The sequence below is a fragment of the Sander vitreus genome, chromosome 7 (assembly GCF_031162955.1).
Source record: "Sander vitreus isolate 19-12246 chromosome 7, sanVit1, whole genome shotgun sequence".
In the NCBI taxonomy this organism is placed as follows: Eukaryota; Metazoa; Chordata; class Actinopteri; order Perciformes; family Percidae; genus Sander; species Sander vitreus.
Genome location: NC_135861.1, coordinates 11,032,634 through 11,058,581, shown reverse-complemented (window position 1 = coordinate 11,058,581; position 25,948 = coordinate 11,032,634). Strand labels below are relative to the sequence as shown.

General features: G+C 39.4%; 1 protein-coding gene and 1 non-coding gene across 2 annotated transcripts; one reads left to right on the top strand and one right to left on the bottom strand.

Moving 5' to 3' along the window:
• Window positions 1-1,368: 1,368 nt before the first annotated feature.
• Window positions 1,369-25,583, bottom strand: slc26a6.2 (solute carrier family 26 member 6, tandem duplicate 2). The gene is made up of 20 exons (XM_078253854.1): window positions 25,527-25,583; window positions 20,837-20,976; window positions 19,524-19,663; window positions 19,209-19,319; window positions 17,285-17,460; window positions 16,630-16,794; window positions 16,059-16,211; window positions 15,847-15,929; window positions 15,604-15,751; window positions 15,403-15,516; window positions 14,018-14,095; window positions 13,203-13,298; window positions 11,575-11,681; window positions 11,308-11,377; window positions 9,966-10,058; window positions 6,383-6,496; window positions 5,965-6,111; window positions 5,346-5,400; window positions 4,189-4,335; window positions 1,369-1,400 (listed from the first exon to the last, which is right to left on the bottom strand). The coding sequence occupies exons 1-20, from the start codon at window positions 25,581-25,583 to the stop codon at window positions 1,369-1,371; spliced, it is 2,226 nt and encodes a 741-aa protein (XP_078109980.1).
• Window positions 24,433-24,504, top strand: trnam-cau (transfer RNA methionine (anticodon CAU)). The gene has a single exon. It is a non-coding gene; the product is annotated as a tRNA-Met (tRNA).
• Window positions 25,584-25,948: the final 365 nt, after the last annotated feature.

Sequence of the window (25,948 nt, the reverse complement as noted above, 5' to 3'; positions counted from 1 at the left end):
ACTGAATAATGAAGCGAAAGGAAATAGTTCAGTCTAAGAGTTAAACACCAACAGAACCTGAAAATCTTGTTTTTGCGGACCTCTAGTGGTTTAACTTCTCACCTTGCAGTGATATAGGCGTGTACTCAAGGATGTGGTCAGTACATTGTGACTTTTGGGTGTGGTTATAGGTGCAACACTCGAAAGCTATGCCCCAAGAGGACTTTGAAATACTGCTTTTGCGCATACAGTAGCTGCTTTTCACAACCCGCCTCAAAAGCGTGTTATAAAAGAGGGAGTCCACACATGCAAATGATGCTAAATGTTTTAATTAGGTAAATTGAGATAACAATAGAGTATGTCAGTCAGTATGCAAGCTGACTGACTGACAGACAGTATGCTGTGTGAGGGAGTGGTGAGACAAAGCAAAAACAAATGACAATATTATCAGTCAGCAGGCCAGGGGAAGCCTGCTCAGCTCCACTCATCCCTATCATGGAACAAAAGGGGGAAACAACACAGCCAACAAGGAAGGACAAGATAGTGTCACTCCTGAGGCATTTGTTGGACTCTGTTAGTTAATACATAGTAAAAAGGAGGTCCGTTTTTGTTCCAAGGAAAATAAAAGGCATTTTAAATAAAAGACATTACTGGAAAATGCTTTTTTTATTTTTTTTTTATGACTAAACATGATTCAGTGTTCCTCTTCCAATAAACAATGACTCGTACCTGGTGTTAGTTACCAGAGGACTGATGTGTTTGCAAATCTTTGTGGTGGAAATTAATCTCTTCCCGCCTCTCTAACTGCTTACAGACATTTTTTCTCTCTAAAAATGAAACTAACGGCAAACAAATTAAAGTCACACCTGAACATGGGAACAAAAAAAATGATTATCTTTTTGCTCCCATGTATATGTGTGACTTTAAACTGGGGGAAAAAACGTTCTGATCAAAACATGGTGGATTTTATCTGTACGCATGCAGTTTCATCACGGGCACTACATTCTCTGTGCTTGAGCTACTATAATGAGCATCTGCAACATCCGACAGAAGTACTGTCTCAGAGAACAACTCCATATACAGTATAAAAAAATTCACTGAACACATCTGTAGATAAACAAGATGCAGACTGAAGTCGGAGTGTGAATGAAGCAGCCGGTCCCAGTAAGACAGGAAAGGACACCCTGTATCCATATTTGAGGCATCAGTTTCATAAGTACAGATTTTTTTCTTCCTTAGAAAATGAAAAATCTAAACTGACTGTTCGGAAAGGAAATGAACATTCCCATTCAATGAGAAGCTTCCGACAAAGTTTATATTTATTTTTGTGTGTGTGTTTGTCGTTATCCTCATACAGACAGAATGTCTGGTGTTCCTCCATCCGTTCCTCTAGGCATTCACAAATGTGTCGCCACGATCTCCTGTGAAACAGAAGTACAGGAGAGATCAAAACAGAGAAGAAAAACCAGAGAGAGAAGAACAGAGGTAGCATGTGGGACGGATGATGGAAGATTTTTATATTATGTTCCAGAATTTTTCTTTTCTCTCCAGTGGCAGGGAAGTCTCAGTAGAGGTTAATGAGGAGGAACAGAAAAGGACTGTGAACATGTTGCCTGAAAACTTTGGCTCAGCATGCAACAATCTCAGAAAAAAATATTCTGAGTCAAACCATGCACCATGTGGGTTCTTGCATTCACTGCATTATGTTTAACTGTATGTATTATATTTCTAAAGGATCCCAAGGATGAAAGTAAGGCTCTACTTGCTTTCTGATGAAGTGAACTGAAGATACACTATAGGCCAGATGGACTTCCAAACCAACCTCTTGTTTATCTTATGTAAAACCATTTCCATGTGACATGTATTCATACAGTATGGGCTGCACATATGCATGTATTCATTAGTTTGCACATGCTTGCATGCATGTTACTGTGTGTTCTTGTTCTTTGCACAGTTCCCTTGACTAACCCTCATGTTCCTGAGCCACACTTACATCCTCTGTATTCTTCTATCCATTTGTATGTGTGTGTGTGTGTGTGTGTGTGTGTGTGTGTGTGTGTGTGTGTGTGTGTGTGTGAGCTCCCTATCTTTCCCATGATAAGCCTTTGCTCCTGTTAACTGCGTTTCATGGACCAGTGCCATGTCTTTGTTCCCTGTTAGATCTCTCCTATGGGAGTAGAAACATAAAGTCACGCACCCAACTAAATACTAAAACAGAACAGGCAGAAACAAAAACACACACGCTGAACAATATGCAGACATCCATGCAAGCACAGGTGTATAAATGAGATTAACACCGACACACACACACACACACACACACACACACACACACACACACACACAATGCCCATGTGTTAAGGAGATTGATGGTGTGTGCTGGAATGAGCAGTATTTCTGATGTGAAATGCTAAATGCAGTTTAGTTTAGTTTAGGAATTTGCATCAAAATACATGAAAATGCATACAAATGTAATAATCTAGTATTCTACTGTAATACTGTACATACCTATTCCACCCACCCCCTAACCATGCCACTGTGTGCAATCAATTTGCAGTCCAGGTCATGCTGCAGAGTGGGGATCAATGAACCAATCCAGAAACAACATTTTAATCATTGTCCATTAAGATAGTAAGAGCTTAATACATCATTCCCACACTCCAGGCTGCTAAGTGAACTTGGCCTCCTGACAGCGATCAGGTGGGTTAATTAGAAGTAGAGATGGCCCGATACCATTTTTTACTTCCTGATACCGATTCCGATACCTGAACTTGCGTATCGGCCGATACCGAGTACCGATCCGATACCAGTGTGTCATATATTTTATTATGTTTTAACAACTGTATACTACTATCCCTGTATGGATGTGATATTATTTCTATGTTTGTTATTGGTCTGGCTCAAGTTAAACTCTTTGTGAAACATGAACAATGAACGCCACAGAACTTTCTTTTATTATGCAGTTTGACAGTCAGTTATAACGGAAAAAGAACATAAATAAACTACTTTAACGTAGATTTTCTTTAGGGCTTTATTACGTGGTATCGGATCAGTGCATAAACTCCAATACTTCCCGATACTGATACCAGCGTTTTAGGCAGTATCGGAGCCGTTGTTAAATACATCTCTAATTAGAAGCGTTTACTTTTTAGATTTCACCAATCTCTAATGTGTATCACAGTCTGGCCTCACTCTTCATCTAACAGTGAGGAGGTTCACTGGGAGTGCAATGCATGTACACACTGGTGCTACATTCAGAGTTTTACATGCACACGTTTTTAGTTGCAGTCAATTGCAGTTATCATTGGTTTTTACAATTCCAACATTTACCAGCCACTGTACACTACCTGTCCAACACCAAACAGCAGACAGACACAGTTAGCAACTAACTGGTGAAGATAGGGGAGCATTTAGCAGCTAAAAGACCAGGAGTTGGTAGAGACCAAAAACAGAGCTAAAAGGGGCGTGAATATTCATTACAACTCTAAATGGATGATAATGTTATCCTGTGTCCACCCAACATGTACAGTAGGCAACTGTTTGCTAGCAGCTATCACCACATCACCTTTATACTGTATAATGATGTCAGTGTTGTGGGTCCATCTTGTTGCCCTGCCCCCAAGAGGCCAGCATCTCAATTAATGCAGTTTTAAAGCAACACTAGAGTAGAACTTTTCCCGCTTCGGTCCCCCTACAGGTTGGAAGCGGAATTGTCCATTACATTACATTATCCAGTTCATTCCAACTACAGAGCCGCTACCCGAGCTGGCAAACTTGCATAATGTAATGTAATGGAACAATTCCACTTCCAACCTGTAGAGAAGTCAACTTTGAGTTTCAAGGAGCATAGCAGTAAGAAACACTAAATCACTGAGTTAAAAATTCTGTAGCCATTATTGGCAAGTTAGAGGTCAGACTTTATATAAGTAATTTAATACACTCGCCACATTTGTTACTGGATAATCGTGCAATGTTTTGTTCCTTATTCCAACAACAAAGACATTCTAATATGAATATGCCTCTAGATGACATATTCTCCATAGTAACAGGTCATGATGCTCATGGGTAGTATTGCATTTAGTGCATACCAAACTCAGAAATAAAGTTAACATTTATAACAATGGCTATAACATATCAGTATATTTTTTATTTGACCGCTTCCTGAGACACCGGTGTCAAGTAACATTGAGGTTTACATTAAGAGTAAACTTGCACACTTGTACATCACCTCATTTTGTCTGTGTGTTCTGGCAGACTGACAGTGCAAAACAGCATCATGGACGGTGTAGAAAAGACAGGACTTTGTCACTTTGTCGTTAAAGAAACCTCCAGTCTGCAGGTTGTCTACAACACCAGCTAGAAGACAGAGAGAAAGAGAGGGAATAATGGATCCACAGGCAAAGTCATGTGTGAAAGGTTTTGGGAAGATAGGAGATGAGCGTGGTTGCATAAGAGGACAAGAAATGAAAAAAGGGAATTCGAGAGAAATCGATGAGGATAACGTGAAACATTTAAAGTAGGAGAAATGAAATGGACCAAAAGTAAATAAGAGAGAGAGAGAGAGAGAGAGAGAGAGAGAGAGAGAGAGAGAGAGAGGTGAGTTGGAGAGGGTAGTCCTTGTGTTAACTGAACCACATTATAATTCCTGGCTGTATACATATCCTTTGCAGTCAATAAACTATTTTTCTCATTACATTATACTCATTACAGGCTTTTGACTCAATATAGGCTAATTAGAGCTGCTGATTCTCTGAAATAAACTGGACAGCTCCGAGCATTGTAGATGAAGATCCACATTTGTTCCAGCAAGTCAGACCTAAGTTTGTGAGCTACTATGTTAAAATAAACACAAAGAGTAGATGCTTTATTACAGTAAAAACATAACTGTCCCTGCCAGATTTCAGCATTTTCTTTTTTAGCTTTCTTATGACTCATTATAATCTACTCATGACCCACTACATATTATACCAGACTTGGCAAATCTGGAATAAGGTTTTCCGGAAAACTGGCCAGTTAGTGACCGAATCACAGAAATGTTACAATAACATCAGCAAACGGCTGAAATAATATCTAGTGTTGTTGAATGAATTAAAATTGTGTGTGGCTAAGCGGGTCTGGAACGTGAATGTAAAAATACATCCATGTGTGTGTTAGAGTATGTAGGACAAAGAAATCCCACTGGGTATTTCCACTCAAATGGATCTAAAAAGTCTATAATAGAAAGGCAAATGGAGTTATAAGACAATCAAGATTTTCTTTTTTTTACTTTTCTGATTAATTTCTTGAAAAAATACAAAAATAAAATCTGTTTTGCAAAACAAATCCACACAGTTGTATTATTTTTCGAGTGATGTAGAGGGACTTACTTTGGCAGCCAGCGAGAACAACCTGTATACCAACCACCCCATAGTCTCTCTGGATCTGAAACAGACACAGCAGCACAGCGCAAAGATCAGACTGGGGATCATTTCATTAGTCTGACAATTGATAAGGAAAGGAAGGGATGAATGCAGGAATGTTCTAGTTGTTGTAGAAAGAGATGAGAAAGGCAAAGTTACATGAGTTGGTTAAACAGGAAGAAATGACTACAGCACGGCCAGCCAAGGAGCAGAATCAGTAATCTCGTATTTGCATTATTCTCCTAGAGCCAATTTTGGGGGAATTTTCATTCTTTGCTATCAATGGTCTGCCAACTTGTCTCTTTAAAAGAGGAGTTTTGATACACTTTAGATAAGAAAAATGTTAAAATTCTTTATAGTTACCCGTTTTCAGATTTGTCAAAATATTGGGATCGCAAATGTAGATTTGTAGAACAGCTAACTAAAATAATGCACACACAAATGCACCTACACAAGAAGTTGAATTCTTAATATTATAATAATATTCTTAAAGTTACTTAAACCATTGATTATTGCCATCTCTCTCTTTATATGTGTGTGACCACGTGTATACACATGTGTGTAAATGCGACTGCCATGTTCATACGGTGCGTAGCGCCTTGACTCCCACGGTATCCAGGAAGTTGACGGGGCTGAGGTCGAGGACGATGGCTCTGGGGACCGAGGGGTCGGGCTCAGCATCCATCTCAATGATGGCAATGCCATTCTGCTCCTTCCTCTCTGGCTCCCCCTCCTGTACAGGAGGAGACATGACACAGAGCAGACTTGTGAGAGGTTAATCAAAATAAAATGTTGTGCTTTCGACGGCGATTTAAGAATTCAAATGAACATCAAGGTTTATTGCGTTAGGAATGTTTGAATACTGAAACAACAAAGCATTTGTATAAGAAGACAGTTGCGTGTTGAGATTTTGATCAAGCTTAGCAGGTGTTCAGTAAGTTGTAGCAAAAGGAAAAAAAAAACTTTGAATCATTTATAGTAAATGTGACTCTGGTCATCCTCACCATGTCCACTGTGCCCTTCTTGGCAGCTTTCTTGGCATTTTTCTTCTCATGTCGCTTTCTTTTGGCCTCTAGTTTCTTCTTTGCTGACAGGATCTTGGTAATGTCAATGCCAGACTAAAACAATACAGCAAAAGACAATAATACATGGTATATTGAAGTTCACATACATCTTCTACTAATACTGTAATGCACCACACTGTTTTACTTCTTTTATTCTTCTGTGGCTCTTTTTTTTTTTTTTTAAAGCAATTCCAAAATTGCTTTAAGAAATTGCACCAATTCTTTAGAGCATGTGAATACTTACTACTGGAATAATAGGATATATGTACTTTGCAACAAATCATATTGAAGCTTATTAAAACCAATGAACTATAGATCCCTTTTAACAAACATCCTACAGTGCGGATTGTTTTTTATCTCCCCAACAGACTTCAATCAACTTTCTGGTTGTATGTTTTTAAGTTGAATTAAGTAGTCAAGGAGAGGACTGTCTGTTGCATTTCCTTTCCACATTTATGTAAACATTTAAAAAAAAATGAGCACTCAATTCAAAAAATTAATAAAAGCAACGAGTAAGAAGAAAGAGTCAATAATCAGAGTCAATAATGTATAATTCATAATATTGGAAGGTTAAGCTCATTAATAGTCACAGGAACACAAATGTTAATCTCAGCCAGTATAGCCAGTTCAGTCAGTCCAACTAAACTAATTCCTCAACACAAAATAACCCATAAACCAGCTGAGCACGTCTTGCTTGTCTGTATGAGACACAACCACAGGAAAGCCATTTAGGCCATTTAGGCCTTGTGGTAGGAGGAAGGGGGAACATGTTTACATGTTTTATTCCTCCTATGTAACTGTCTTTGTATTGTTTATATATATATATATATATATATATATATATATATATATATATATATATATATATATATATATATATCTAACTCCCACCGCTGAAGCCTCATTTTAAGTGTAGATAAACTTCTAAATACATTTTTGTGCGGCAGGAGGCTCTGGATTTTGTCCCCCATCACTTCCAGTACGTTGAAATCACTTTAGGAAGGAATCTTTTGATAGCTAGTATGAACTGGAGGAATGAGTTCAGCAAGTAAAACCTGTTTCAGTGTACATATGGGCACCTGACTATTGTTTTAAGACGGACTTATACCCTAACCCTATCACAAACGTGTTTTCATATAGCTAGCCATATGTATACGGTTAGAATATGGCTGTGTCTCATGTGACCTTGTTATTTGTACACGCTGTGACTATACAAATCACAACATGTAAATAGGAAAATGTTGGCGTTATTTTGTCACTTATTGGGAGCAGTAGGCTAGATGGAGCCGGATACCTCCAGGATCTGTGCTAAGCTAGGCTTATCTAACTCTGGGGGATACGGTGAATAAGCTAAAGTCCCAATAAGTCGGCGTGTTCCTTTAAGTAAGGACACCGCCAATGAGGACTAACCAGCAACCAGGAACTTGAAAAGAATTGTCACGGTCATCATTCATCAACAGCCAATTCGATTTTCATTGTTTGTTTTTGTGATTTTTATTCCATGAAGTAAATGTCTGCCTGGCAATTGCAAAGTGGATCAGAATTCGATTACAGCCATTAAAGCCTTCATAGTTCTCCGATAACAATTAGTATCTCAAAAACACTGCTCAGCAATTTGTAGGATATTTTAACTCATCAAGATAATGTGATAGTATGACAGAAAAGATAATTCATACAAAAACAAGGTATGATTTGCCTCTAAAATCTTTTCTTGCTGACATCACTAGTTCATGCAATAACAGTATCAGTTTCCCTTTGGCTTAGTTGATGCTAGTGAGAACAAGCAGTAAGTGATCCCCAGCACCTATCACTATTTCTTGGAAAATGATCCCCAAATTTGAGTCGTCGCACGCCTCAGTGACTGCTCGAGTAGAAACACTTTTCACCCAGATCCAAAAATGACCAGAATTCATCTGGTGGCAATTTCTCACCAACTTGCAGCCTCTGCCAGTCAACCACAGCTCTATGAAAGCTTATTTGTGCATGAGCGACCCTCTGGCTTTGACATGCTGACATTTTAATGAATGATGATGTTCCATTATCTGCCTCCATTATTCAATCTCTGCTTCTTCCCCTTTCTCCATCTTTTGTCTTCTTTTCACTACCTTCCCTCAATTTATCTTCCTATTTCCCCCAAAGAGACGTGACAGAAGGAAGAAGAAGGAGAAGGAGAAGGGGGGTTAAACAAAAGTTTAATGGAAGAAAGGAGAGGAGAAAATGGTGGGATGACATTTTAAACAATGTCTGTCACGGTCGTGATGTGTGAATTGGTGAAATGTCAGGTCAGTTATTAGTGTGTCAGAAATAATGTTGAGAAGAGTTAATTGCATGGAAATCGTGACTGTTGCTGGAGTTGGTTGTTTCTTTTACTCTGTATGTATGTATGTGTGTATGTGTGTGCATGTGTGTGTGTGTGTGTGTGTGTGTGTGTGTGTGTGTGTGTGTTTATCTATATGAACATATAGATTTCACTGTGTGTTTGTATGTCTGATGTTTTTAGTCTTTTATCAGTGGCTTTTACCTTCTATCTCATGTTATGCATTCTATGTATTTTATTTTATCTTAATTTTGCTGTTGTCAGGTATGTTTTATTTTCCATCATATTTTCCAATAATTATGTATTCTATCCATTTTATTTTATATTGATTCATTATTTTTATGCTAATTTTATGTCATGTAATTACTGTACCTTATTGAAAAGCACTTTGTGCTACATTTCTTGTATGAAAGCTGCTATACAAATGAACTTTATTTGTATATTATTATTATAATTTTTGTGAAGACAAACTTTACTTTTACCTTGAGTGTGAGGATATTTTGTCAGTCCTCACTTTTTATTTTAAACGCTGTTCAATGGTTAAGACCTTCTTTTAGGGATGATAAGGTAAAGCTAGGTTAAAGGTCCAGTGTGTAGGAATTTCTCCCATCTAGTGTTGAGATCATATATCGCAATCAACTCTCTCGCACCACGCAGTTCAAAGTACGTATTACAGCTACGGTAGACTTCACGCTTCAAAAAGCCGGTCTCTTGCTCTTTTCAATATCCTTTTTCTTTTTCTGGGCGAAGAAGAAGACTCCTGTTTCTGAAATTTGGGTTTTGAATACGTGTGGTCCTCCATGTTTCCTTCTTCAAACTTGCCGGGGCCGGGAAGCGACGATACCCATTAGCAGCACCTGGTGAGTTCATCATGTGACAGCGAAAACGCAAAAGGCGGAGCAGTATGTCCTGTATGTCCCTTACCGGCTAACGTATTTCAAGATGGTGCATGAATATGGAGCGTCTACCCCAGTTCATGCGAATGCAAATGTAAAATTTCAAGCCAAAAGGAATGCTTGGAATTGAAGGTGGTGGTAAATATTCATGAAAAAGGACAAGTTTGTGAACGGGCAACACAGATTTTGATAATGAACAACTAAACACGTTACGCACTGGACCTTTAAGGGTGTGTGTGTGTGTGTGTGTGTGTGTGTGTGTGTGTGTGTGTGTGTGTGTGTGTGTGTGTGTGTGTGTGTGTGTCCTCACCTTCTCTCCAAGGGCTTCTTGGTACATCTCAGCATTAGCAAAGTAGATGGTGGCAGAGGAACGGAAGATCAAAATTCCTGGCACCTGCTCCACCTGAAATCAATCAATTGTTATCAATTGAACAGGCTTTGAGCTAAATGCTAACATCAGCATGCTAACATGATCACAATGTTAGTGCTAACATACTGATGTTTAGCAGGTATAATGTTTAATATGTTCACCCTCTTAGTGTAGCATGTTAGCATGCTACAATTCGTTAATAGGCACTTAACCCAAAGTACAGCTGATGTTAATGGGAATGTCTTGAAGGCAGTTGGTTACAAACCAAAGTTTTGGTGCTAGATTGAAAGTTAAGGGATCACCAAAGTCATTACAGTTCATCTTAAGGGGGACATGAATGTGTGTATAATTTTGTTGTGGCAGCCCATTCAATAATTGTTGAGACATTTCACATACGACCACATGTCAACCTCATGGTGGTGCTGGAGAAAACATGAGTACCAGTTAACTAAAGTCCTCATAAATCGAAGAAAACGGAAGGTAACGGACATCTGAAAAGAGGAATGCCGGAAGTGGAACGTCGTGAACAGCCGACAGACCATCATCACCATCTGTGGAGCCACGACACTTAAGGCTTAAAACACTGAGTAGTGCCATAAACTTAACTCTACATATAAACATCCTATTGACAGGTTTTGTTTGACCGGCTTAATTAAATAAATATAAATAAATATTTTGGCTTTCACACATGGTCCTGGGTACACGCTACATTGACTGTCAACGTGCTGCTAGGTATGAACAAAATGTTAAACACCAATTCACTAGGGTTACACCAATATTTTTTTAAAATTACAGATCAATGAGAAATGTATTCTCTCCGTTGTTTTGTCTTATTAATTGTTCAGTGATGTATTGTGTTCATTAATTGCTCATAAAAATGCAGTAATGTGTCCCGGGCTTTTCCAATCGTTGACTAGGTGTGCTAATCAAAATACAATTTTTTTTTTATTCGAGGACAGCCCTAAACTGCCTTCGAAAATAAATATTGGCAGTGAGCTCTTACTGTCAACTTCTGATTTACTTTTTTGAAATCACTTCTTGCTTTTGAAATAGGCATTAATGACACTTGAATACGAAATGAATACCAAAGTTTAGTATGTAATGTGATAAAATGGTTATGTGATCAGCAGATCACTAGTTGGTTTAAAGTGGAAATGAAAATAAAAGAAGTTAATAAATAACATTTTGCATTTTATCAATATGGAATGCAGGTGTTTTATTCATCTCCAGACCAGTACTCGCTCTCGCCCCTGCTTTCAGGTTATTTAAATATAACACATACCTGATTATAGTCCTCAAGTGGCCTGTAAATGTCAGTGGATGGTATCTGCCCTAATATGGAGTATTTAGGTCTGAAATACACACAAAACAAAGAAGTATTTGAACAATTTGTAATACTTTGTGTTTAGGTATGGTCTGCCAGAGAAGTACTGGCTTAATTGTTAGGTGTGGTGATTGATATCTTAATGTTCAACTTAACACACTCTCCCACTGAACATGTGTGCGTTTATCAGTGTATAATTGTGGGTGTGTGGTAATGTCTTCCTACAGCTGTGTCCTGAAGATGACGGTGAGCATGGCGAAACCGATGGCAGCAGCCAGTCCCAGGTCAGGGTTGAATAGCAAGGTGAGGATAAAGGTGACCACCCAGATCAGCTGAAGGTAAGAAAAAGAGAGTGATAATGAGTAACAAAGGGTAGTAAAACCATTCAACAAGTCTAGCAATGCTTAAATGTAGCACGCATTACACATGAGAAGCAAAAGTGTTGATGGAAATCAACTGCAACGTGATATTGTTAGATGCTTATCGGTAGTGAAGGAACACGTATAGTTTGACTTGATTGCAGCACCACAGAAAAAGGCCATGTTGTTACCTAAATGCAGCTCAATCAGCCTGCCTCAGGTGTATTTCATCAGCTGATAGTAATTGGGTTATTTTAATTTGTCATGCTTATTTATTTATTTATTTCCTGTCACCTTTGGGCTCCCACAGGAGAGGTAGCTATGTTGGAGAAATGTTCAGTCTTTAAGTGAAATTTGCAGTTAGGAAAATTTAAGTAGCAGCTGTAGTATAGTGATTTGTATTAACATGCTAACGTTGAGCATGCAAAGTTTCGCTTGTTATTAGTTTACATGTATACTGTTAAGATACAGTATGGATTCTGCAGACTTCGGGCAGTCTGTAGCATGCTGGTTTAACATGCTAACATTTAGCTATTATGCTAACATTAGCAAGTCAGAATAACACAGTGGGCCCTATTTTAACGATCTAAGCGCACGGCGTGAAGCGCATTGCACAGGTGCGTTTAGGGAGTGTCCAAATCCACTTTTGCTAGTTTGATGGCGGAAAAAAGGGTCCGTGCGCCGGGCGCAAGGTTCAAAAAGGTTGTACTTAGTGTCTTCATTAATTCATAGGTGTGTTTTGGGCGTAACATGCAATAAACCAATCAGAGTGTCATCTCCCATTCCCTTTAAAAGCCAGGCGCGTTTGTACTTTGGCGCATTGCTATTATGATGGCAGATTTGCACCATAATATTTTTATTTGTAATCTTTTGTATGTTTGTGTGCTGCTGCGCGTCCCTGTGTGTGTGTGTGTAACAAGCATAGTGGGCGCATTTTACTAATTTGCTGTTAAAATAACAATGAAATGCTGCGCTATCGACTTTAGACCAGGTTTTTGTTGATCAAGGCGCGATCGCTTCCCGCTGCTTCAAGATAGCAATACGCCAAGAATTCACCTGAACACACCTCCCTGTAAGACCAGCACGCCCATGGGCGCAAAGATGGGCGCAGGTGCATTTGCTATTTAAACAACACGGGCGCTGGACGGGAAATTGACAACTGCGTGGCTCTTAAACTAGCAAAGACACTTGCGTCGGGCTTTGCGCTGCGCCGGGTGCAAGCTAGGGCTCAGTATGTTACAATATAAGTGAGGATGACAGGCAATGATTATTAGTTTCAGGGGTTTCTTGTGCTGAAGAAGTTCTCATGAAGAAAGCACTGTTTATCTGAACAAACATCTGACAAATGGCTTGTGAAGCACTGGGATTTAAGATAATGATTAATATAAAAAGAAAAAAAGATATGGACATCTATACATCCTGTTACCAAAAAATGAATGAATCCATCTTCCCAAAGCATTAACCATTTCCTTGTCTACCTTTTAAGACACTCACCATGTCTACTTTGTTGCTCCTCCACAGTGCAGGGATGTCCATAAATTGCTTCATCATGCCATGGAGGTTAACAAAGATGATGGCGGCCAGCACTGCCTGCAAAGTGCAATAACAATTCGATTAGGAATATTTCAGTTGCAAAACCAATTTTGCTTGGATACGAAGGAGGTTCTACAATTGTTACAAGGTTCCCTCTAACCTGGTGCATTATTCATATTATTGTCTACATTAAGATTTGACCCCAAGGCAGGACTTTTTCTTTAACATGAACACAGCACAGCAGTCAACACAATAAAGTGCAACTTTACAGACTCTCCAGTCAGTGAGCATTGAGCGACATTTCATTCAGATTTAATTAGGTGAGAGTCCAAAGTACCCTTTCAAAATGTCCATGCCAGTTTTTCCTTGGAGCATTATTTAACCCCCTTCCCAACAAGCTAGCATGGCATAGTTTATACCTATGGATTCCTTAGATCTTCTAGAGACTATACTACAGATTGTTTGTGGATTGGATCAATATCGGCTCATTCAAAAGAACATTTTTTTTTTTTAAACCAGCCCTAGTGGCTTTAGTCTGAAGCTGAAGAAGTATCTGTTGCTGGCCTTATAGCAACACAACCTCAGTTGTTGTCTATATTTTGATGAGGAGGGCATATAATTATGCAAACCCATTAACTTGGACACGTGTATGCTCATGCTTGTGCACAGATGCGAACACATGCAAACCCCCCCCACCACCCCTGCCCCCCCACACACACACACACACACACACACACACACACACACACACACACACACACACACACACACAGTACCTTCGGCAAATCTTCAAAGAGAGTTCCAATCCAGAGCGTGATGAAAAGGATAACTATTGCTGATAGAGCCCCGGCAACCTGCAGTGAAGACAGAGGGTAGATAGAGGCATGATGAATGGAAATCAGGAGAGAGAGAGAGCGATCAGAGGAAGAGAGTTAAAGAAGAAGAAACCATGAATGATGTAGTGGTTATTAAAGTGAATTGGTAAATGATAATTAGAGGAGTCATGGCATCATCAGTTAAAGCCTCTCCTCTCCTCTGCAATGGGCCTCAGCTGATTAATGGTGTTGTCAGACTAAATCGGTTTAGCCTTTTAGCGAATCTGTGTTTGTGTAGGTGGACTTCAACGATGTGAGCGAAAATCGATTGTGTTAAGTGTTTTTTAATGATGCCACTTATAAGAGTAACATTGATTATGGCCCATTTCTCCACTCCGTTTAACCTTTAAGATAGCCCAGCTTTGTAGCTACGGGCAGAGTGAAATGTTGGAATCAAAATACTGATCTGAAAAATGATCTCATGAAACATCCTTGTCAAGTTTAAAAAACGCCACGCATTAAAACCAATAAGCATTTTTCTAAATGTTGCTGACATCCTTTTCAGCTGTGTGGGATAAATACAGGAGAAGATACACCTATCTTATAAACTAAATAAAGAAAAGTCATCCCAGCTTTTGAAATGTAACTTTATAGTGGTACATCAGTGGCAGGATGTAGCAGCAGTAGCAGTATACTACCTAATAGAAGGCTACAGTATGTTGACCATAAAAGCAGCTGTGTTAATATTGTTTCAATGCCAGGTGTGTGGATAATGATTTTGTAATGTGTGTTGATTTTAATTTTTTTAGGGAAAGTTCTGCCAGCCTGTTATTGTACTATATAAGATACAAAAACACTATTAACATGCATACAGTAGCCATTTTAAGGCCTAATATCAGGAGCTAAATATAATTGAAATTATTCAGATTTTTTTTCCCCCGGAAAGGGTGGGTTTTTAATATTTTGCCTTTACCTTTCTTTACTTCTTTCCCTGTTCTGCGGTGATTTGTGTAACATTAACATGCTCGTCCCAAAAAGAGATTTTGATCTCAAGCAATCGTCCACGTTAAAAGGTAAGTTCTCTTAAATCACAAAAGAAAATTATATTTCCTCACTTACCTCGAGTAGCATAGCCATGCAGATACAAGGAGAGGTAAGTGTGAAAATATATATATTGAATGTGAACTGACCCTTTAAAAGTCAAACATGTTATTCATTTTGTAAAATGTAAGTCTCAAACTAGACCTACTTTGTTCACTGATTTCTAAAATCATATGTGTAAATTATTTCTGTATAGAGAGATAAGAGCCCTCTCACAATGTGGAATAATGTCCACTTATACCAACCTGAGTCTTCCCTCCTGTGCTCTCCTGAACCATGGTGCGAGACATGGAGCAGCTGATGGCGAAACACTGGAAAAATCCTCCGATGGTGTTACTCAGACCCAGGGCGATTAATTCCTAAACCAGGAAAAACACACTATAAATATGCAAGGTATCAACCTTAAAACAGCAGATCATCCTTAATTCCACCCATCCCCTCCCTACCTGGTTGCTGTCCACCTTATATCCATATTTTAGGGCGAAGATTCTTCCCAGTGAGATGGCGATACCGTAGCCAACCACAGACAGAGCGAAGGCATCCCCGATCACCTGACCAAACAGAGAGGCAGCTGGGAGAACAGGTGGCTGTAGGCTGGTAGACATGGAGAGTAGAATACATGGCCCATTACAAATACTTCATTTTTCATGTGTAAACAGACATTGCTGTGCTTGGTGTGTGTTTCTTACCCTGAGGGAATCACGCCCACCACATCCACTCCATATTTCTCCTGCAAGTTAACTTGCCAGGAGATCACTGTAGCAATAACAATCTGGAGAAACAGATAATACGAGTATATGTATAAGTGGGTGTAAATGTAATAGCGTGTGTTTATCTTTGTAAGGAACTAACTTTCCATAGAGTATATTAAAAGTGTATATACATATTCCTGTATACTCACACCAACCAGCTCCACAGGGATAGGAACAGGTAGTTTTTTACTCAAGTATGTGTTGAGCTCCTTAGCAAGGATCAGGCCTAATATAGCAACAATACTGACCACAAGTGTACCAATGTTTGTCTCTGGAATGAGATAGCATATCTCCAACACAGTCTGGAAAGAAAGAAAGAATATCATTATTGCTTAAATGCTTATTATGAAGAAGCACAAGAGAAATAAGTAGCACAAATATACACCGCATTTATACAAGAATATACAATGCTCATGTTAAATTCTTGTCGATCACTGAGAAGAACGTCAGCTCTATTGGCTTGTAATCATAAGGCGGAGGCAAATGTCTCCATGGCTTTTATGTTTTGAAGATAAAAGCATACGTATAGGATAGATATGTTATACTTTCCAGCACAAGATCCTTGATGAAGTTTTAGGGTTAACAGTTGACATTCTTTCACTTGTAGAAATCACTAAGAACTGTCCAAAATGCTTTGGAAATATTTAAGGCCTTACTCTGTAAAATTAAATAAAAAACATGTAGAAGCAAACAAGTGTTAATGACTGTGTTCCTTCTTACATATAACAATGAGAAGGGTCCACTGTATCTCTCAGGGCTGATGCCAAAGGTGTATTTGAGCTGGGACACAATGACGTGGATGGCAGCGCCTGTGGTGTAACCTCGGACCAGAGGCTCAGACAGGTAGGTCACAACAAAACCAAACTGGACTAGACCGAGTAGAATCTACATACATAACACAGAATGAAAAACACAAGGAGCTTCACATTATAAGAAGGGAGAACAAACAAACGCAACTTGCTAGTGTAAAGTTAACTGGCAGTTATTTTAACATTTTAATTGGTCAAAATATCTTATTGTCTGTTGAGCAGTTAAACATCCACATCCCTAGGAAAAACTTCTTAAGCCATCAAAACTTAATTAATTACAATTTCGCTCCATGTCAGATTCAAGTTTCACTTTCCATGATCCGTGACTGATGGAGGAGCATCTTGGCAGCAGGGATTTAAATCTTTAATTGACAATGTCTGGGAAAAGAAAATCTAAAGTGTGGGTGCACTTTGAAATAGCAATTTTTGATTTTGAATCTGATCGGACTATGTAAATTCTTAGTCGGGGACAACCTTAGTGATGACAGCACGTCTGTCCAAGAAACACCCAATGGGAAGATTACTCCCAAAAATTTGATTTCCAGATCAGAGAATCTCTAATTTACCTGAAATAATCCGGACATAAAGGTGACAGCTGCAGCCACTCGGATCCTCTCTGCATCCCGCAAGCTGATATTAACTATACTTGAGTTGGTCATATTGTCCCATATCAGATAGTTGGAGTCTGGGGCCAATCGCTCTGTCACCCCTCCTATCATCACACTCATGACCGCATATGTTCCTGAAGAAAGGAGACAGAGCCATAACACATTTTTGTTGGCCAAATAACAACATATTGGACATTATGAGAGACATCTTTCTCGACATTTTTTTCTCACATTTTTCTTCTTGCCACGACTGATGGGGTCGAATGTGATATATTATGATCTGCCAGAAATGAGCAGACAAAATAAAAAAAGAAAGAGTTGTGAAGTTGGATGAGCTACTTCGGGCGGCCCTGGTTCCAGAAGTAAACATCCCATTTATTTTCCCATAGATAATGTTACATGACCCACAGTTAAAGCACTTCAATGGCATGGATCAGCATGCTGCCGAATTAATCATCAGTACAGAGGTTAACAACTGTGTTAGAAAATATCTGCTTCTTTGATAAAAAGTCAAAAGGTACAAGCCTGTGTAAGTATGGCGCTGTATTTTAAACACAAATGCTTTGCTACGACTCTAATTCATGCCTTGGACTTGCTTCTTCCCCATTGCACTGGGGGCAGTGGCTCAGGGGTATTGCAGTATTTAGCCCAGTCCGCCATGCCAATGATGAATGTTGATGTTGAAATAATTCAAACTGGTGGCCACAGCAAAAATTATATAATCGTAATATACTGGAATGCACAATACGGAAATCATTTTTGATGAACCAGTGGCTCCTCGGTCTTTTTTTTTAATGCCAAAAATAACGCCAAATATCCATTGTTTTTCCCCTATATTCATTTTGCAGCGGTGCACCGCCATGAACTGCAGCGACGCACTGATGTGCTGCGTCCTGCTGCGTCCTGTCGCGTCCACCCATGCTGTGCTGTGCAACATTACACCCCGTAACGCCCTGCTGTGCCCTACTATGACATGAACTACTACGACTGTAGTCACTGTTCCATTATTTTTATTGTGACTATTACTGCCACTGTTCATCACACCCCCAACCGGCACCGTCAGACCAAGAGTCTGGGTCTGCCGAGGTTTCTTCCCGAAAGGGAGTTTTTCCTCGCCACTGTCGCAATAGCTACTGCTAATGTTTGCTCTTGGGGGAATTATTGTAATTGTTGGGGCTTTGTAAATTATAGAGTGTGGTCTAGTCCTACTCTATCTGTAAAGTGTCTCGAGATAACTCTTGTTATGATTTGATACTATAAATAAAACTGAATTGAATTGAATTGATGTCAGTCCATGAATGAGGCAACCGTCTGTGGTTAGGTCACGCCTGTAATGGCACGACAGTCGAATGTATCATCTAAACTGCTTAAGCCAGTTGAAACATTGCCGGTAGGCTAATGGTTACAAACAGGCGCGGTAGTGAACCACACAGTGCTCTGCTGACGGATTTAGTGTTTTTGTACTTTTTTTTGGCTGAGCTAGGCCAGAGAATATTCGGTTAGAATAGATGGGAGATGTGTGGCTGGGTTGGTTCAGTGGGACGAACAGGTGCACATATACTGAAAGGCTTATGCCTTGACGGCAGAGGTCAAGGGTTCGAGTCTGACCTGTGGCGAATGCCTGCATGTCTTCCCCCTTTCTCATCTAGCTGTCCTATCCATTAAAGGCAGAAAAGCCCAAAAAGATTGGTGATGTTTTGCCATCATTGTTCTCCTGAAGTTTGCTGTGAGTAATGTAATCTAGCTTTTTATCAAGTTAGTGTCAAGTCACATTGACACTGTCAATAGTTCTTCTTTGAATACTATCCACACAAATTTATGGTGGATTAACCCTCCCCCCTTTGTTAAAATGACTGGTGAGCAGAAGTGATAGAGTACAAACCGACTGAGATGTGCTTGGATGTGCCAAAGATGAAGTAGATGAGGACTGGGTAGAAGGAGGAGTAAAGGCCAAAGACTGGAGGAACAGATGCTAACAGGGCATAGGCCATACCTGCAGGGATAACAAAGGACAAATATGATTCCCTACAATACAGTCATAACAGCTATAACAAGTAAAGATATTGAGTAGTAGGGTAATGCACAACCTGCAGATTACCATTGAAAATAAACTAATTTTAACATCTTTTCATCTCTTCTACCTGCCCACCCCTCGCTGCATCTCAACTGAACTCATCCCCTGAACCTCCGTCCTTACCCTGCGGCAACTGCATGATCCCCACACTGATTCCAGAGATCAGGTCACCCAGGGCGTTTTCTCTGATGGAGTAACGAGGCAGCCATGACATAACAGGAACGCTACCCAGCAGGCAGTTCTTCAACCTGGGGCCAGAACAGCTGAGTTTGTGTGTCAGAGAGACAGACAGAGAAAAAGAAGAGACAGAGGGGTACATTGTTGTTGGGATATGCTTTGATGTCAGCGTACGTGTCGAGTCTGAACTCCAGGCCACTTGGCTGATGTCTTGGTGTTGTTTTGACCTACTTTTTTGCCACTTTTGATGTTGACTTAACTTTTTATCCAACTACCAAAATAATTTAAAACAATATCTTTAATTCTCTCTGTCTGTCAACTGTATGTTTAAAATCATTAAACCTCACAAATCCTTAAAAAATCCTCACCAAACAGTATTCTTACATTTGGAAGGACATATGACTTCCTGCTATTGGTCTTAGACGTGGATGGGGTCTTGATCCTGTTTGTGATCTGTTTTATCTCTATATACTTCAACATTTCAGCATTTTCTGAGATTATAAAAGTACTTTTCCTTACTTATTTGTCAAGTGACTGCATTGTGATTATGCGTGCGTTTATGTTGGAAACAGGTGACTTAGAAATACAATTTCACTGTGAAAAGGAGGACAATATAAAAAAAAAAAAAAAGATCTTTTGTAATTATTTCCAGGGATTTTAAATCTAAGATGTGGACAAACGTTAAACTACTTATCATGTCTTCTCATTTACTTGCTGCGTGGCCAAAGACCTTTTGACATGCATACCCATGTTCAGCATTTGCAAGAAGTTATTAAGTAGGTGAAGCAGGACTTTGTAAATGTTGCTGAGTGTAATATGATGTACTGAGTGAAAGTGTATATTTACCTATACTGTGACTTGTAATATATCAAGATCTCTATCATGTCAGTGATTCATGTTGTCATTGCTCATTACTGCTGTGCATGGTTGCATGGCAATCATCTGTTAATGTGTAACTTTACTAATGTCTTGCTGCTTCCTGTCACTCCCCATGGCTTCTAGAGAAAGCTTATATTGTTGCTCTAGCTGTCTTTATGATGTCTTATTGACTTCTGTCTGTACATTGTAACCTGTACTAATGTCTTGCTGCTTCCTGTTGCTCTGGTCTGAAAACGTCTGGCCAAAGGACTACAGTTAAAAGTTAGCGAGCTGGCTAACACTGGCACATTTACAGAAATGTTGATTCATGTGAGTTGTCCTTAAAATACATGAAAATGAAAAGTTAAAATGCACAGTAAAGTAGATGTGGGCAACTTTACCTCATTGACGTTTTAACCTTCTCACATAGAGATGTTTTTGAGTCAGACTTTTGTGCCATCTCATCCACTGCTCCCTCGTCCAGGATCTCCCTGTGCACGCTGTAGCCCACCCGTCTCCTCTCTGCCATGGCTAAAACTAGCTGGAAATCAAAAAACATCTTATTTTCTTTCCAAATATTTAGTTTTGGCAGAAAATCTATTCCTTATGTTTCAATCATTATTGCACAATGCGGCCGTTATATTTTCCAGTTTTTTTCCTCTCCATTTCGTAAGAAAATACCTAAAAGAATATCTATAAAAAAACTTAACATATTACTCTATCAACAAGATGTTAGTCTAAATATTGTTTTGGCACAATAACAGCTGTAAAAATACAATTAGTTAGTTTCATGTTTATTCACGTCTTGATCGCGATCCCTCTGGGACTGAACTGTTAAAAACTTTGATCATAATTACCGTGTGTGTTCCAGCTGAAAAAAATGCTTTCTATGTTGAAAAGACTTATTTTACAAAAAGCCTAGAACCTACTGAATCCCTGAGATGAACCATTCATATTTAGTGTAGGTTTTCAGAAGAGCGCTATAATGTTTTGTTTTCTATACTGATGTCTTTTATCCGTTTTTCCAGTTCAGAGGACATTGATCCAACTCCAAGTCTATTTCTTGTCAGGGTTGTAAAGAAAATCGTCCACCTCAATTAAGAGTGAATCCTCTCTGTGTGCAGTGGTCCTCAGGCTTCAAATCAAATCTGCTGTAGAGTTTTCTGTCAGATCAAAGTGGCTCCACTGCTTTTTTGTTCCAGCAAACAGAAGAAGGTAAGGTTTTATTTTAAAGAAAAACCTTCTCAGCCTGCCCTCTCCCTCAGACTGAGGATGAGATGGTCTCGGTCTACGTTGTGGCTCCACTGCTGTGACTTGTGACCTTGAAGGGAAATCCAGATGACAATGGACACTGTTGTGGAGGGATAGGGCAAAGGTGGTAACAGATATGGTAGAAATTAGGGATGGCAATGCATGTTTGTTTATTAACAGAGTGAGTTAATTTGTCATATGTTTAATTTATTATGTCAATCATCTTTTGCCCCATGAAATAAGAAAATGGTTCAACATGCAACATCAATTTACAGCTATTTTGTATATCTGTGTTTTATGTCTTTTCTTTTATCTGTGTGTGATTAGATTAGTCAGCCATTTCAGCTTAGTCAGGGTTGTAGTTGTTAATTTATAATTGCACCACAGGTAAATGAATGGGAGGGTCTGTGTAATCAATGGAAGAACAGATACTGGTTAACTAAGTAGGACAAACAATATGCTTTCTTAAAGGCACAGGGTGTTTTTTATGTGCACAAACAGACAGATACTTTCATTTGCTTAGTCACACTTTGGTCTCTATTTTCCCCCTCAGCGAATCAGAGAGATGAAACCTTCAAATCCCTCAAACAACAATACTAGGTTGAAACCTAGTATATGACTGGACTGCGTTTGGTCAACGTGCAAAAATTTTGGCCAAACTGTTACACAGATAGTTAGTGGTACTGTCCATAATGTGAATTCCTGGATATTACTGTAAATGTTCATCTGCAATCAATGTTGCCAGCTCTTTTCCAATGACGGTAGCTAGCACTAGCTCCAAAAGTCCAGGTTGCCAGATGACGTCCTATGCTTATTTACATATACAAAAAAATCATACCTGCAAACTCAGAAGGGCTGAAAAAGGTGACACATTTTATACAGAGAAGAAAATAAAGGGAAAAGACAACATTTTCTTCAAGTAGAAAAACAAAAAAACATTCATTAACACCACTGAACATAAAACAACCCTAAAACTAATCTAGTGGGGAGTAAAAAAAACAAACTCTTTTGGCCTGGGCAAGCCTTTCAAGTGCCCGTTTTCTCTGTTTTGCCATGTGCCATATTTACAGCAGCACTATTGGATGGCTGGCAGCCAAACTCCACCCTCCTTTCACTGACTTTCAGCTGCCTTTGCAAAATAGAAGAAATACAAAATAAATAAGTTTTTAAATAAATAAAATTCTATAATAAATTAAAAATAAATAAATCTACAAAGGTAGGAAGAAGATCAAACAAACTATTTAAATATGTTATATTTATTAGAAACACCCTAATCGAAAGAAAGTTTTAAAGCGAGAGCGTCAACGTAACCATGGAAATTTACTACAACTGAACTCCCACTCCTGCGCCGAGTTGGCGTCCTCCTGTCTCCCCCCCACACCTACAGAGAGCCTGCGCACTAGAGTTTAGATTCTCTACCCGAGCCCGAACCGGACCCGACCCAACCCAACCCTCGGGCCAGGCCGATATTTTCCGCCGGTATCCTCGGGCCGGGCCCTTTGATCAAGCATTTGTGTTTTTTTAATCATTACTTTATTGGCCTTATTCGGTGGGGCGAAAGCTATGCCTCTCCAGCAGCAACGTGCACGGCTCGGGCTTTTTTTGGGCCCAATCTAAGCTCTACTACGCACGGAGTAAGAGGGAGAGCCCTGCGCTGTTGGCAGGAGAGCCATGAACAGCGATTACACTGAGACGCATGCATGGGAATAAATAATATATTTGAATATAATTCTGATGATCCTAATAAGTCGTTACATTTTGTTGAGTCGCGCTTTTAGGAGGAAAGTTGCTATAATGGCCTGAAAGTCGCCAAGTTGGCAACGCTGTCTGCAATTTTCTGTAGTGGTCCCAGTAATACTTGTTCTACAGTACAGGAGCATACCATATGACATGGTTAAGCTATGTTTGAGTCAAATAATTGAGGACTGCTTTAATATGATGTATTCAACAATATAATCATGCTATTATCAACAATTATTGTTATGTATTACTAAATAAAGCCCGCTTATTAAGCAACTGTAGGAAGGCATTCGAATGTCAACAGATGAGCGCATCAGCGCACATGGGGCAACAAGCGCTACGTTAATAAGCTGTTTTAAATTTTAAATGTTCAATGTGTTAACCTTTCCTGATTGCTTCGCTTTCTGACCTTGGTCAGAAAACCAGAGAGACTCGTTACCTCCAGGGCCGACGTTATAAAATGAATAGCGTCGGGTTAAAATCCGTTTCTGGTGAGCAAATGAATGAGCTTGGCTTTCATCTTTCCATCTTGGAAAACAGTCACGAGCAGTCAAACCACGAATGCCATGCAACCAGTAACCAGTAACATAAGCTCAAACACCGCGTTCGTGGCCACCGGTTTTGTGGTTGGTTGTTTAAAGCTAGAGACGCATTCAATTAGAATGAAAACAGATCCCAGAGAACGTTTGACTCGGTACCTATATGTTATTAACCCCTAGGTTCATTTTGCGCCGGGAATTGTCCTTTAAACTGTTGCCAGCTTGTTTTTTCTGACACATTTTGTCCAGTCATGTTTGTCTCTAGTTCTCTATTGTGTCAAAGCTTTACTGTATCTCCCCTCCTCTTTCTGTTTCTCTTTAAGTCTTTGTTTTCTCTGTCACTGACACAGTATCATCAGGGGCCATCGCTATCTTGCTGGTTAAAAGCTGGGCAATTTGTGTGCCTTATGGATAAGGCACTCCTGAACCAGTGATTGTTGATTTAATTCTTAGGTAAGTTGATTGTCAGCAGAGTGGCGCAGCGGAAGCGTGCTGGGCCCATAACCCAGAGGTCGATGGATCGAAACCATCCTCTGCTAAGAGCGTTTTAGTGGGGGGGGTTTTCCACTGCTTTCTGACTGACACAGTAACATGGATATAACCCACATTTGTAGTCACTCTGAATGAGTAACCAGAGTAATCCAACTACATTCATTAAAAGACAATGCCCTGTCGGAAAAAGACCAGCGACAAAAACTGCCACCAGCAAGAGTCCTTCATAATCACAGTATTTGAGAAAGGGAGGAAATTCCCTGCTGACAGCGCCAAAGCTAAAGAGATTACTAACAAGGTGATTGGAGTTAATTGCATTAGATTACTAGCCATTTTGAGGCCTACACACATCCCAGTCGTCGTCATTTTGCCGTCTTCCCCAAATCTACAACATGGTGGCCCCACACATTCATGGGCTACTGGCTTGTGTGAGAATGCTCAGCCTCACGGCACAGTGGATTGACAAAGATTTTAACTTGAAAAGCAGATAAAAGCATTGTTACAGTCCAAGGATAATATATTAATATTGTACTACTTTTGTAACGGTTTTTACATTTACAATTAATTTACGTTTAACAAAATCTTTTAGTTCGGCTATGTAGCCTAAGTACTGAAAGATTACTGTCATTGAGTAGGTAAAGTTAGTTGCATAACAGGCTAAAAGGGCTTTTGAAGTAGGTATTTTTCATGTGAAAGGATATATTAAACTCAAGGTCTTCCTTTTCTTCTTTCCAAATTTAGTTTCAATCAAATGCATCAACTCACACTGTATATAAAATAAATAATAAAAAGATATATGGAAACAAATTAAGATTGCGTATTGAACATGCTCAACGTCCAGTGCCAGGTGTATTGCCCATACCGAAATGTATTCTCTGACCAAATTGGTTCAGTTATCAGTTTACAATAGTCTTTGTTTTTCCCTTCGAACATTCCTCTTTTCCTTTAAAAGGTTATTCCTTTTAGGTACTAGTTTTAAATGAGTCTTGAGTTTCTTTGCTATGAATGTTCCTTTAAAGTTGACAGTCAACCTTGGACCTTTAGTCGTTTCCTTTGATTTGGTTCCTACTGCCCCCTTAGAACGGTACAACATCCAGATTGCAGTGTCCAGATAAGAGGAGGGCATCCACAATCATCGATCCCCACACAGCAGAAGAAGCAGTTCAAAATTGTCATCAGAAAGGATCCTCCCTAAAAAAAAAAAAAACAAGTGTAAAGAACAGTTTAGTCTCGTGGGGGGCTGCGCCAGATGTTCCGGCGATTATCCAGTAAATGAACCGTCATCGATCCAGACTAGTCGGACTATAAAAATTACGTCCCGACAGGGAGTCCCGTGTGCACTACACCCTATAATAATATCAGGAATGTTAGTTATGTGACTTATTTGAACAAAACAATAACATTTCTAAATTGTATTATTTCTATAGGTGGGTGTGGATGTGCGCAATCAGATGGCAGGTTGTGTTTGTGTGTTGACCTGAAAGACACAAT